The sequence below is a fragment of the Thalassophryne amazonica genome, chromosome 6 (assembly GCF_902500255.1).
Source record: "Thalassophryne amazonica chromosome 6, fThaAma1.1, whole genome shotgun sequence".
Classification (NCBI taxonomy): domain Eukaryota; kingdom Metazoa; phylum Chordata; class Actinopteri; order Batrachoidiformes; family Batrachoididae; genus Thalassophryne; species Thalassophryne amazonica.
In genome coordinates, this window is record NC_047108.1 from 11,788,325 (window position 1) to 11,803,746 (window position 15,422).

Below are 15,422 nucleotides of genomic sequence, written 5' to 3' on the forward strand. Positions count from 1 at the left end.
GGAAGAGTGACAAGATGTTGATTCTAATTAAAGTTTCTCCATCAATGAAAAAGTCCTTTTTGCTTTCTCTCTCTCTCTCTGTTTGTCTTTGAATGAACCATCCGTGTCCACTGAGCCACCAAAGCTGCTCTACTTTCTGTTGTTTCGTGCTCCTCTTTGTTTTATTCTTTCACTGGTTCCCTCTCTCCTCTCAGGTGAGGACTCGGACTCAGACTCGGACCTGTCTATGGAGGAGGAACGCAGTCTTTCCATCCCTTCCTCCGAGAGCGAGGACAACGTCCGTCTCCGTGGACGCATCCAGCGGCGATTCAAACGCAGCAACCACAGCGAGCGCCTGCTCACGGAGCCCGCCCACAACGGCACCAAAGGTAGATGAGAAGTTTGACTTTTTTTGAGGATTTTATTTTTATTATAAACCTCTTGTTCTGCCTTTAAAAACAGAACAGGTCAAGTGCCATGCTCAAGAGCACTTCAGAGACTGTACTTTTACCTTATGAAATGGTCTGTCAAAGGACATAAGTGTTTGCTTGTCCTTGCTCCGCCCTCTGTGGGCAGTAGAAAGGATCTTGCCATCACGTCCATCTGTCTGTGCAGAAAACCTATTGATCTGACTGATTGGAGGAGTTTTGCATTCTGGCAGGTTGTCATGGTGACTCAATCCTCCAGTGTTGGATGAGGATTGTCAAATTCTGACCTGCCACAAGTTCTTTCTTTGTTGTTGTTGTTTTTTATTTTTTATTTTTTACAAAGCAATTATAATAGGATTACGTCTGGCCTGGAATACGCGTAGATGCCATTAAATTTTCAGGTGGGTTTGAATGAAGGGAAGCTGCCAGATTTTTTTTTTTAATTTTTATTTTTATTAGGCAACAGTGAGAACAAGGTAATTTTGGGCATAAACTTTAACAGGTATTGAATGATTTCTGAGTACCTGTACTGTTTCATACCACTGGGAGTCACTGTTGCATAGGTGATGCTGGAGTCCCTTTATTCAGAGAGTAGTGACGAGCTAAAAAAAAACAAAAAAAAAAAAACACGGTCATGTGACTCATGGTGCCATCTTGGGACCAAAATAATGTTCGCTGTTAATGTGTCCGCATGTAAATCCAGCTATTTCATTTATTTATTCGCTGCAAATGCCAGGTTGTTGTGCATTTGGAGGTAAAAATAGACACAAGGGCTTCAAGATGTACAGGTTACTTTCAGATCCAAAGAGAAGAAAAATCAGCAAAAATAAAGTCAGCCATGTGGGATGGAAGCAACTTCATCATTAAAGCTTTAAATACATATATTGTTCAGTCCTCACAGTAAAACTCGTCTAAACCGTCATCGTATAAACCGGATATTCACAGTCACCAGACAAAAAAAGTCCCAATGTTTTTGTATTGTTTTCCATGTAATAAACACCATATATAATGGATTTTGTGTAACAGATTTTTCGCTCACATCCAATAAAATGTCCTTGTTATGTTTCGGACGCGGTCGGAGCACCGACCCAGCGTTTGAAGGACCAAGCATAAAATAAGCAGAGCACGGTTCAAAGGATAACAGAATTTAATAAACATAACAGTGAGATGCAGTGCTCAAACAACTAAAAAAGTCCGCGGTCTGGTGAGGTGAAAACACGGCGCGCTCTCAGCAGCGCAAACGGTCCGGAGCCACAGCAGTTCGGACCCAGGGACCCCGCCGACACCCCCCAGGTGGCCGCGACAAACCGAGTCTGTGAAGAAAGAAAACATGAGGTGAGTCCAACTCCACACAGAGAGACACAACTCAAAGGTGCACGCAATCAGCAAACACTTCCTGGCTTAAATCTATACATCAGCTTCTCACCCTGCAGGCACGGAACAACTCAGTTCAAATTTCCACTGCAGCAGAAGCTGATTAGACAATTAGCATAACGTGACAGCTCACTAACACAAGGTGTGAGGGACACCAAATCCACTGTCATTACTTCATAAAAGTCACCAAAACCAAATTACCTCAGGAAGTGTGCTGAAGAGCGTGAGACCTCACCCAATCCTCCTTCACAGACTGTGGCGTCAAACCTGGAGCGGTCTCTGCATCCGTGATGGTGAGATTGTTCTCCTGACGTCGATCTCACACGTCTGCTCACAAGGTCGAGTCTCTGGCAATCACACACTGTGCATTCAAGGTTTAAATGCAGCAATCTCTGATTAAGACAAAATACACCACAGCTGTGAGTCCTGATGACCTGCACGTGATAACAAGCCTCAGGTGTTCAGGGTGAGGTCCTGATGCTCAGCCACTCAGTCCTGAATGCATACCACCTGGTGGGAGAAACAGAAAACAAAAACCAAACCAGCCAAACACCCCAGCCCACAACAGTCCTGTCCGATCGCAATGTATTTCCATTAAAAACCCAGAGCAGTCTGGTTGTGCACAGTAACACAGGTACAAATTAAAGTTCAGCACTGACACTTGCCAATTCCAGTAAAGTGGGACCGGAGTCATTTCTGTGATTAAAAGCCTGACTGTTTATTTTTTTCACATCATGCTCAGACACGGACTCGCAGCCTGACGTGTACCTGTTACTTCAGACACAAAAGGCTGTGATTTGACACTTTTCTGCTTTCACTCTTTCCTCTCATATTTTAATAGTTTTTGCAGTGCGTACTCTGATTACATTTCGGATCACATACATTTGGCAGAAAAGTCTGCAAATTTACAACACGGAGTCAGAAAAAGAGGAAATTGTACAACTTACCTTTGGAGGTTATAATTGTAGAAAGAAAAGCTTGTTGCGGGTCAAATTAGCCCAGAATAAAGTACAATCCAGCAACGGAGAACTTTAAAACACACGCATGTCGGTGTCATGACAGAGTTACAGAGCTGCAGCTGCATAAATCAGGCTTTAAATTAATTAAATAAATCATCATAAATTGTAAATCCATATAAATTTGGTAGCTTAACTATTTATTTTGATAGTACCTGTACCTGGATGTGTTGCTGTATGTGGTTAACAGATGAAAAAAAAACACATTGAAAGCTTAAAAGGTTCATTCAGTAGTTCAGCACATTTGGCCCCAAAATGGCGCTATGTTCTCAGTTGTCGCTATTCTTTGAATAAAGGGACTCTTGGTGATGCTAAATTGAGAGAGTTAGAGCTATCAGCTGCCTCACGATGAATCTTCTTTCGATTCTTCATATCATTAGGCTGAGTTTGACTCTGTTTCAGTTCCAGTGCATTAATTTATTGGTTCCTCATACAGTCACAAAAAGCGCCACATTTTCATGACAGGAGCACAAATTCATTTTTATGGCGGGAACACGAAATGGGGGGGTGGGGGGTGGGGGTTAGGGGAAGGGAGAGGGTTAGGGTTAGAAATAGTACAACTTAAAAAACTATATCACGAAAATGTGCCTCATTTTATGACAAGAGCACAAAAAAAAGCACGAGACTGGGCTGGGCTTATCCTCTCTGTGTTAATGTGTGGGATAAATATATATAAATGTGAACATATATTAATTCATTCATTATCTGGTGTGCAAACATTCTGTGCATGAAAAGGAAATGTCAGTGCAGATACATATGAATCAATTCTGTCTGTTTTCTGACACATGAGAAGAGATCATGCATGATATATGAGTTTATGCACATGGATGTATAATTTTGTGTTTATTAGTGGAAGGTTTCACTAGAAAAAAAAGGCACATCAATAAATCAATACACATAATCAATTCTGGGCTCTGCAAGCCATGTGGCTCAATTAAACTCTGTTCAGAGGAAGCATGAACCACTTGTGTCATTTAAATTAGGATGAGAACGTGACGAGTGCAACACTTCAGTCAGTTCATCAATGTACTAACAATGAAGGGCCGCTGCAAAGCTGAGAGCGGCGAGGATTTACTCACAGGTCACGTGTGAAAACAACGCCTTTCCTAAAACAGGTTTAACAAAGGATCGAGCTGCTCATTGATTTACCCGACACAGAGGGCAGCGCGTATGACAGTGGCTGCTCAATTTGCATTTGCCTTATTTACCAAAGTATAATTTGTGTGTTTTTTTTTTACTTTTGTGGAGTAACTGGCAATATAAAAGTACATTACAAAAATGCACTAAAGTTCCAAAAGAAAGCTGATAAAAAAAATTAAATGGACCCACATTATTATTGTAGTGTTTACAAAGCTGTGTGCCAGTATTGCGTGTCCCTCTGATTATTTATTTTGTAAAAACTGCATCAAATAACATCCAATATGTTGTCCGATGCATTATTATTTGTCTATATTGCTTATTTTTGTAATTTTACAGTCTTTATGTAAAGTAAAAGCACACACGGAGTGGCAGCCTGTTGGTAAACCCGTCCCCCGGGGAAACACTTTAGTACCAAGTCTGTTGCACCCACACAAAAAGGTGTAACTGCTACTCTGATGCAACCTGCGTATGTACGTTTTATTCCCTCTTCACAATGCATTTTTTTGACCGGGATAACTTGTAGTCCAGGAAATATGATCATTGATTTTGTTGTGAAAGTGTGGTAACACGGACCCCCAACAGGGGGCGTAAATGAATGGACAATGAATGAGCCAAAATACAACACTTTACTGTTGTGAATGTGCACAACGAAATACAGACGAATACGGAATTTATATGTAGTCAATCCACAGAGGTGGCGTGTGGGCAGGCTCGAGGATAGAAGACGTCTGTCCAGACAGGAACTGAATCCCACACGATTTCCACTGCCACCGAACCCGGAGGTTCCTGGAGCCGCCAAGTCCCGAGTCCCCAGGTGGCCACCGTCTCCGGCTGTCGGATCTGGTACTGCTGGCAGGAAACAGAAACAGTGAGGTGTGGGTGTGTGCACACCCAGTAACAGTCAGCAATCCAGGTGGGAATTACTCCTCCACCTCCGCAATTACGAAACACACAGTCTTTTACAGAACCTGAAACAGACACTTGTCTCACTGATCGTGAAGGGTGTGATCCGTCACCCTGCTGTCCCCGACCAGCTCAGCCCCTCCAGCTGACACAAGTAATCAAGTACTCCTGTAATAGACAGACAAAACAGTTTGTGTGCGATAAGGCACAGAAATGGCTGAGGATTATTACCTCCTATGGTAGGTGATATCTCGGCAGCGGGGTGGAGATGTCGTCCGGCCTTTATGGAGTGGTTGATGAGATGGTAATAGGTGACAGCTGTCAGGAGTTGATGAATGACAAGTCCCTGTTAGTAAATGATATAATAATTGATCAACATATTGAGTTATTCTGCTTTACAGAAACCTGGTTACAGCAGGATGAATATGTTAGTTTAAATGAGTCAACACCCCCGGGTCACACTAACTGCCAGAACGCTCGTAGCACGGGCCGAGGCGGAGGATTAGCAGCAATCTTCCATTCCAGCTTATTAATTAATCAAAAACCCAGACAGAGCTTTAATTCATTTGAAAGCTTGACTCTTAGTCTTGTCCATCCAAATTGGAAGTCCCAAAAACCAGTTTTATTTATTGTTATCTATCGTCCACCTGGTCGTTACTGTGAGTTTCTCTGTGAATTTTCAGACCTTTTGTCTGACTTAGTGCTTAGCTCAGATAAGATAATTACAGTGGGCGATTTTAACATCCACATAGATGCTGAGAATGACAGCCTCAACACTGCATTTAATCTATTAGACTCAATTGGCTTTGCTCAAAATGTAAATGGGTCCACCCACAACTTTAATCATATCTTAGATCTTGTTCTGACTTATGGTATGGAAATTGAAGACTTAACAGTATTCCCTGAAAACTCGCTTCTGTCTGATCATTTCTTAATAACATTTACATTTACTCTGATGGACTACCCAGCAGTGGGGAATAAGTTTCATTACACTAGAAGTCTTTCAGAAAGCGCTGTAACTAGGTTTAAGGATATGATTCCTTCTTTATGTTCTCTAATGCCATATACCAACACAGGGCAGAGTAGCTACCTAACCTCTGTAAGTGAGATAGAGTATCTCGTCAATAGTTTTACATCCTCATTGAAGACAACTTTGGATGCTGTAGCTCCTCTGAAAAAGAGAGCTTTAAATCAGAAGTGCCTGACTCCGTGGTATAACTCACAAACTCGCAGCTTAAAGCAGATAACCCGTAAGTTGGAGAGGAAATGGCGTCTAACTAATTTAGAAGATCTTCACTTAGCCTGGAAAAAGAGTCTGTTGCTCTATAAAAAAGCCCTCCGTAAAGCTAGGACATCTTACTACTCATCACTAATTGAAGAAACTAAGAACAACCCCAGGTTTCTTTTCAGCACTGTAGCCAGGCTGACAAAGAGTCAGAGCTCTATTGAGCCGAGTATTCCTTTAACTTTAACTAGTAATGACTTCATGACTTTCTTTGCTAATAAAATTTTAACTATTAGAGAAAAAAATACTCATAACCATCCCAAAGACATATCGTTATCTTTGGCTGCTTTCAGTGATGCCGATATTTGGTTAGACTCTTTCTCTCCGATTGTTCTGTCTGAGTTATTTTCATTAGTTACTTCCTCCAAACCATCAACATGTTTATTAGACCCCATTCCTACCAGGCTGCTCAAGGAAGCCCTACCATTAATTAATGCTTCGATCTTAAATATGATCAATGTATCTTTATTAGTTGGCTATGTATCACAGGCTTTTAAGGTGGCAGTAATTAAACCATTACTTAAAAAGCCATCACTTGACCCAGCTATCTTAGCTAATTATAGGCCAATCTCCAACCTTCCTTTTCTCTCAAAAATTCTTGAAAGGGTAGTTGTAAAACAGCTAACTGATCATCTGCAGAGGAATGGTCTATTTGAAGAGTTTCAGTCAGGTTTTAGAATTCATCATAGTACAGAAACAGCATTAGTGAAGGTTACAAATGATCTTCTTATGGCCTCAGACAGTCGACTCATCTCTGTGCTTGTTCTGTTAGACCTCAGTGCTGCTTTTGATACTGTTGACCATAAAATTTTGTTACAGAGATTAGAGCATGCCATAGGTATTAAAGGCACTGCGCTGCGGTGGTTTGAATCATATTTATCTAATAGATTACAATTTGTTCATGTAAATGGGGAATCTTCTTCACAGACTAAGGTTAATTATGGAGTTCCACAAGGTTCTGTGCTAGGACCAATTTTATTCACTTTATACATGTTTCCCTTAGGCAGTATTATTAGACGGCATTGCTTAAATTTTCATTGTTACGCAGATGCTACCCAGCTTTATCTATCCATGAAGTCAGAGGACACACACCAATTAGCTAATCTGCAGGATTGTCTTACAGACATAAAGCCATGGATGACCTCTAATTTCCTGCTTTTAAACTCAGATAAAACTGAAGTTATTGTACTTGGCCCCACAAATCTTAGAAACATGGTGTCTAACCAGATCCTTACTCTGGATGGCATTACCCTGACCTCTAGTAATACTGTGAGAAATCTCGGAGTCATTTTTGATCAGGATATGTCATTCATTATGCATATTAAACAAATATGTAGGACTGCTTTTTTGCATTTGCTTCTAGGCTGGACTATTGTAATTCATTATTATCAGGTTGTCCTAAAAGTTCCCTGAAAAGCCTTCAGTTAATTCAAAATGCTGCAGCTAGAGTACTAACAGGGACTAGAAGGAGAGAGCATATCTCACCCATATTGGCCTCTCTTCATTGGCTTCCTGTTAATTCTAGAATAGATTTTAAAATTCTTCTTCTTACTTACAAGGTTTTGAATAATCAGGTCCCATCTTATCTTAGGGACCTCATAGTACCATATCACCTCAATAGAGCGCTTCGCTCTCAGACTGCAGGCTTACTTGTAGTTCCTAGGGTTTGTAAGAGTAGAATGGGAGGCAGAGCCTTCAGCTTTCAGGCTCCTTTCCTCTGGAATCAGCTCCCAATCCAGATCAGGCAGACAGACACCCTCTGTACTTTTAAGATTAGGCTTAAAACTTTCCTTTTTGCTAAAGCTTATAGTTAGGGCTGGATCAGGTGACCCTGAACCATCCCTTAGTTATGCTGCTATAGACTTAGACTGCTGGGGGGTTCCCATGATGCACTGAGTGTTTCTTTCTCTGTATGCACCACTCTGCATTTAATCATTAGTGATTGATCTCTGCTCCCCTCCACAGCATGTCTTTTTCCTGGTTCTCTCCCTCAGCCCCAACCAGTCCCAGCAGAAGACTGCCCCTCCCTGAGCCTGGTTCTGCTGGAGGTTTCTTCCTGTTAAAAGGGAGTTTTTCCTTCCCACTGTTGCCAAGTGTTTGCTCACAGGGGGTCGTTTTGACCGTTGGGGTTTTTCCGTAATTATTGTATGGCCTTGCCTTACAATATAAAGCGCCTTGGGGCAACTGTTTGTTGTGATTTGGCGCTATATAAATAAAATTGATTTGATTTGAATGACAGCTGTCACCCCCGGCTGTTCCTGTGAGGCGGCAGCGCCCTCTCGTACCTGAAGCCCGCACTTCAGGCAGGGCGCCCTCTGGTGGTGGGCCAGCAGTACCTCCTCTTCAGTGGCCCACACAACAGATTTATTATTTCTCAGTGCTTCATGAGGAGACAAAGACAAAATGTGACATGGATCGACAAATCAGAACATACATGCTTGGTTGTGACCAAACATGTACAATTGTTATTGGCCACAAAGAAGCTCCAGACGATATTCACGCCTGCATTCAGTGAGTATTTGCAGAGCTTGGATGTGGTCTAGCAGAAAGCAGCTGGCTACTGAATCTTAATAAGAATCACCCTTGGAAGTATACCTTGCAAGCTACTAAGAGCAAGATAATACTGGTTGTGTATTTGTATCAGTGCAGGTGATCCCTGTCAGGGTCAAACACCTTTAGACACCAAAGAAATGAATGGACATGGGATGCAGCAAATCTTTTCTGTCAGCTTTGCCATGCCTTTGCATCCCCATCCAATGCGGATGCAATCCCCATGCCTTTGCACAGAGGGACAACACGTCCTTTCTTCCTGTATGTTGGGATGATACCAGTCACCAAAATGGAAGTAAAGATTAGTTGCAATGTAATGAGAACAGCATCTCCAGCTGCCTCCCTACAACTTTACCCACCTTTTGATCCCAAAGTCTGGCAGGATTAAATCTGGAAGCCAGACAGATGACATTGTGTTGGATTACAAGAAATCTGTGGTCAGTTCAAAAACTGGGAACTTCTATAGACATTTAATTTCTGCAAGAATTGCTAGTGTCTTCCCTCAAACACGATTGATTTTCTACACCACCAGTATTGGAGTAGCATGTTCAGTGGTACAGAAAATCCTTGGGTCTTGGAAGGCAACCACTCAGGAAGACAACCAGTCCATCCCCACCTCGAGTAAGTAGTCATCGATCTACCACAGCCAGGTGAAGCATGAGTGTATCCTTGGCCTTCTGCAGCTGCTGAGGTCCTCAACAGTGAGATACCTACGAGTACATGATGGAACTTGTTATGTGTCGGACGCAGTCGGAGAACCGACCAGCGTTTGACATTAGGACCCAGCATAAAATAAGCAGAGCACGGTTCAAAGGATAACAGAATTTAATGACATAACAGTGAGTGCTTAACAAATAAGTGCGCGGTCTGGCGAGGTGGAAAAACAGTGCGCTCCCAGCAGCACAAACGGTCCGGAGCCAGAACAGTTCGGACCCAAGGACCCCGCCGACACCCCCCAGGTGGCCGCGACCAACCGAGTCTGTGAAAGAAGAAACCATCATGTGAGTCCACCACTCCACACACAGAGAGACCACTCAAAGGTGTACATAATCAGCAAACACTTCCTGGCTTAATCACCAATCAGCTTCCCACCCTGCAGTCATGGAACACCCAGTTCAATTCTCCACTGCAGTGGAAGCTGATTAAACGACTAACATAACAGCTCAATATAATAAGGTGTGAGGGACACCATATCTACTGACTGTACTCATGTTAGTCACAAAACCTAAAGTACCTCAGGAAGTGTGCTGACGAGCATGAGACCTCACCCCCTCCTCTTTCACAGACCATGGCATCAAACCTGGTACGGTCTCTGCGTCCATGATGATGAGCTGGTTCTCTAAACGTCGATCTCACCCGTCTGGTCACAAGGTCGAGTCTCTGGCAAATACACACTGTGTACTCCAGACTTAAATGCAACCATGCCCCAATCCATATAGATGCACCACAGCTGTGAGTCCTGACGAGCTGCACATGACCAGCCTCAGGTGATCAGGGTGAGGTCCTAATAACTCAACCACACAGCCACTCAGTCCTGAACGCATGCCACCTGGAAGGAAAAACAAAAGACAGAAAACAGAAGACAGAAACAAAAGCCAGCCAGGCACCCCAGCCACACAACAGCACCCCACCCTCACGGGAAGCCTCCCGGCGACCACACAAACCTGGCCCAGCCCTTTCCCCCCCAGAGGACACCACAGTCACACCCTGAGGGCGGAAACTGGGGGAAAAAACAAAAGGAAAAAAAAAACATACAAACAAAACAACCCCAACCCCACCCCCTCAGCGCAGTGGAAACTGGAAGTACGTCCAGTGTCACCAACCACGACTATACCCCAAAAGTCAACCGGGAGGAGTGGAACAGCGGTAATGGCATACGGCACAAAACGGCGCCACCCCTCCGACTTTTAAACCAGCCACCAGCTGCGGGTATATTCCACTGCCCCAAACCTCAGCTACGCCGATGGCATACAGCTCAAAAGGCGCGCTGAAGCCGGAGGTGGAACAGGGAATCAACAAAAAAAAAACACCCCGAACCCCCCCCTCCCGGATGCAGAGGTCACCTGGGAAACGCCCAGCACAACCAAACTGCACCACCCCAGCAACGCCGACAACCAACGGCTCACACGGCTGGGGCCAGAGGAGAAGACAGGGAATAAAAAAAAAAAATACCCCAAGCCCCCCCCCCTCCCGGGTGCAGAGGTAACCTGTGAAATGCCCAGCATAACCAAACTGCACCACTCCAGCAACGGCGACAACGTACAGCTCACATGGCTGGAGCCAGAGGACAAGAGAGGGCACAACAAAAACAAAAAAAAGAAAAAAGAAAAAACAACCCAATTACCCCCCCCCCCCCCCATCACCCCCCAGAGGACCGTCCCATCAAACCCTGGGAGGTGAAACCAAAAGAAATAAAAAAGAAAGACTAACAGACTAACAAAGTCACCTGGGTCATCTCTATGCTCCAGACAGCCTGCACGGTCACGACCCCAGAACACTAATAGTGCTGAACATCCCACACAAAAACCAACTCAAAAAACCTCCACAAAAAATGAACCAACACAAAACTAATAAGTGACTTATACCGTTAAGCTCAAACACATGGAACACACCTGTTCCACCTTAAGAGCTATAACGGTAATGTGACTCAGTCACCAACAGGGGGAGCCAAAGTGCTAAAAATAAAAAACCCCTTTGGTAACCGAGAAAACAACTCACGCTGCTTTCCCTGTGCGCAGCTACGTGTAACACACAACCAAAATGTGCTTCAACTAAATTACGCCGGAGCTGACACAACAGACGCAGTAGCTATCTTCACCCGGGGAGACGGGGCTACAACTGTAACAACAGGAAGCACAACGACCCGTGCCACAGAACTCCGCCGTGCGCGTTCACCCATTAAAGACACACTCATGCAGCTCCCGTTTTACCTCTTATCCGGTCGAAGTGTGACGCGAAACCGTCGCTATTCACACTCCACAACAACCCACAGATAAGGTAACACCACAGGAACATGGCTGCAAGAGAGCTCAAATCACTATTCAATAATCGGTTCTCCGACACGCACCATCCGGGCGGAGAGCACCCGCAACTGATCCGGATAACTTCTGACGTCTGCTGCCGCCTTCCCGGCACAGTACCGCCTCTGCTACCGCTGGGTCCGTGATGTATTGGCCAGAGACTACTGTTATGTGTCGGACGCAGTCGGAGAACCGACCAGCGTTTGACATTAGGACCCAGCATAAAATAAGCAGAGCACGGTTCAAAGGAATTTAATGACATAACAGTGAGTGCTTAATTAATAACAAATAAGTGCGCGGTCTGGCGAGGTGGAAAAACGGTGCGCTCCCAGCAGCACAAACGGTCCGGAGCCAGAACAGGACCCAAGGACCCCGCCGACACCCCCCAGGTGGCCGCGACCAACCGAGTCTGTGAAAGAAGAAGCCATCATGTGAGCCCACCACTCCACACACAGAGAGACCACTCAAAGGTGTACATAATCAGCAAACACTTCCTGGCTTAATCACCAATCAGCTTCCCACCCTGCAGGCATGGAACACCCAGTTCAATTCTCCACTGCAGTGGAAGCTAAGCTGATTAAATGACTAACATAACAGCTCAATATAATAAGGTGTGAGGGACACCATATCTACTGACTGTACTCATATTAGTCACAAAACCTAAAGTACCTCAGGAAGTGTGCTGACGAGCATGAGACCTCACCCCCTCCTCTTTCACAGACCATGGCATCAAACCTGGTACGGTCTCTGCGTCCATGATGATGAGATGGTTCTCTAAACGTCGATCTCACCCGTCTGGTCACAAGGTCGAGTCTCTGGCAAATACACACTGTGTACTCCAGACTTAAATGCAACCATGCTCCAATCCATATAGATGCACCACAGCTGTGAGTCCTGATGAGCTGCACATGACCAGCCTCAGGTGATCAGGGTGAGGTCCTAATAACTCGGCCACACAGCCACTCAGTCCTGAACACATGCCACCTGGAAGGAAAAACAGAAGACAGAAAACAGAAGACAGAAACAAAAGCCAGCCAGGCACCCCAGCCACACAGCAGAACTTGACCAGAGAAACGTACACATGGCCACAATGTCATAGCTGATGTTCACTCACAGTGCAAGTGACGCTCCTCATTTTAGTCATTTGACACAAATTCATTCCAGTCATACTTAAGTCTAGTGTTTCACTGGGCTGAGACAGCCTGTGAACGGCATCCACGAGGAAATTCATGCAGTTCGGTCTGAGGTACACAGCCGTTCACTGTCCCTCGCCTCAGCTGCGGGGCAGCGCCCATGTGTCACTTGATTTTTGAACAAACCAAAAAATAAAATCGCTGCAAGAACTCCCTCACCAAATCGTCAGGCACCTTGTACCCCTCACCATGTCATCTCTGTGACACAGAATGAGTGCAACATGTGAGACAACTTGTGAGGGGTTGACACACACTTTCTGGCAGAGGAACAGTGCTTCTGGAAGTGACTGAACACTCCAGCATCCTCCAGCCAGCCCACTCTGCATCTGGCCAGGACCTTCCTGATGTGCATGTGCGTGAACAAGCTGGACACATCCTATCCAACCACAGACAAGCTGCACAGACCGGGTTTATTGAGTTTATTTAATGCAGTGCACACCTCACGTGCATGCACGGGCTAGACACATCCTGTCTGGGTATGGACACTGCCTGGACACTGGCCATGGACTTACACAAACCGGACTTACTGAGTTTATTTATTTATATATTTATTTTTCTGAGGAAAGAAGTGGAAATGATGTTTATTGTGCCTGCTCAGTGCACACCCCACATGCATGAGCGGGCTGGACACGTCCTGTCTGGCCATGGATTTGCACAAACTGGATTTATTGTTTATTTATTTATTTACTATTCTGAGGACAGAAGTAGATTTAAAGGTACTGCTCCTGGTCAGCACACACTCTCTGTGCACGCATGCACGCCATACTCTACAGACAATGTCAGCACTGTGGCTTCATTCTTTTATTTTATTTTTATCAGAGCACTTCCAAAGGATCACAGTGCCTGTGCATCTTGTCCTGTCTTGCCAAAGATGAGCAATGCCATCTAATGGAACTTGGCTTTATGCGTGGCCCGGTTGTACATGTACATCAAGCACTGCACACATCGTGCCCGGCCACAGAGGAGCACATGAACCGTATTTTTTCTCTTTTTATTTATTTATTTTTCTGAGGACCACAGTCTAAAGCCCCGTTTACACATAGATGGTAAACTCTCCCGGAAGCGTCCCAGCAGAGATTTTGCCCCCTCCGGGCCGTTTTAGGGATCAAACGCCGTAGTTAACGCCAGCGCACGGGGGCTTGGTTTGGTTCCGGCTTCAACGGGAATCGTCGAAAAAATTGTTCAACATGTCGAATAATTCCGGGAGCGCTCCCGGAGAAGTGGCCTGACAACGCGAACAACGGCGTTTGATACTTTTTAATCGCCGTGTCATCCCGCCCCTTTCTGTAGTCCTGCAGTTTACACCGCCGTTGTATCCCTAACCAGCGGCATGTAAAACGACGATAGAGCCCACATTGGCGTCCTCAAAGGCGTTTTAACCGGCGACAGAGGCAGACAAAATGGCGGCGCTAGCGGACAGTACGTTGTTCTAAACGCCACCTCCCGGTTAACGGTGTTCCAAATGGCCGATAGGCGGCGGTCAGTATAAAAACGCTAGCGCACTGCATGCAGGTCTCTCACTCGCGGCCAGCTCCAGATATTTTTGCAGAGAAGCTCCAGTATACCTCCTAAAATAAAATTGGCAGCGGCAAAGACTTACCAAGAGGTCTGGTTCAGAAGCAGAGCGTAGCCCTGTGGTGGAGATGAGCAACACGTTGAGGAGGGGAAAAAGGAGAGAAAAGAAAAGGCTGAGAGATGAGCTCCCTGTCACTCCCTCGCCCTGCACTGACAGCTGCTTCAGCCTATTATACTCTGGGGGCGGTGCCTATAAGCAAAAGTTCCTGGAGTAACGCAGGATTTGCCTGGATAAATCCAGCGGTACACAGGGCATTATCGGCGGCAGCAGAACACCGCCGTTCTCACGCGCGTCTTAACCTGCGATTGTAAAGGATAGAACTGAGTATTAACCCCCGTTGCCTGACGTGTGCCGGATGCTACGGTGTCAAAACTCCGCTTTATTCAGCGGATTTAGCGGCGTTTTATCCGCATATTTGCGGCTAGTACGGCGCTCAAAACGCCGGCGAAATGCTCCACCCCTTTCCACCACGAAAACAGCCAGAACTACCGCGAACTTCGGTCTATGTACTACCCGTGGACAAAAACGTCTTGTTATGTGTCGACGCGGGTTGAGGAGCGGACCTGCGTCTGACTGAACCCAGCGCTAAAATAACCAGAAAGCGGTTCCAATAACAAAACAATTTATTTTCCCCCTTTTGTGCAATACTCGGTGTACAAACATAAAACGCGTCTGTCTGGCGGAGTGAAGGATGGCGCGCTCTCCAGCGCCCAAAAGGATCGAAGCCCGGCGCCTCTGGACCCACGTTCACCGCCAAACACCCCCCATGTGGACACGACAAACCGACTCTGTGAAGGATAGAAAAGGTGAGGTAAGTCAGCAGCTACAACTAATATCCTTCAAAGGCACACACTATCAGCAACACATTCAGGTCTGAATTTAAGCTTTATGTAAATGAGCAGCTTCTCACAACAGGTGGAAGATCATCAGTCCGCACGCCACGGCCGTGAGAAGCAAG

General features: G+C 45.3%; 1 protein-coding gene across 1 annotated transcript in view; it reads left to right on the forward strand.

Moving 5' to 3' along the window:
* The window catches only part of LOC117511412 (cadherin EGF LAG seven-pass G-type receptor 3-like), an 88,731-nt gene that overhangs the window by 49,079 nt on the left and 24,230 nt on the right, over window positions 1-15,422 (forward strand). Inside the window, exon 10 of the mRNA XM_034171442.1 lies at window positions 195-368. Coding sequence (XP_034027333.1) covers window positions 195-368 — 174 coding nt within the window. The remainder of the gene's footprint in view (window positions 1-194; window positions 369-15,422) is intronic.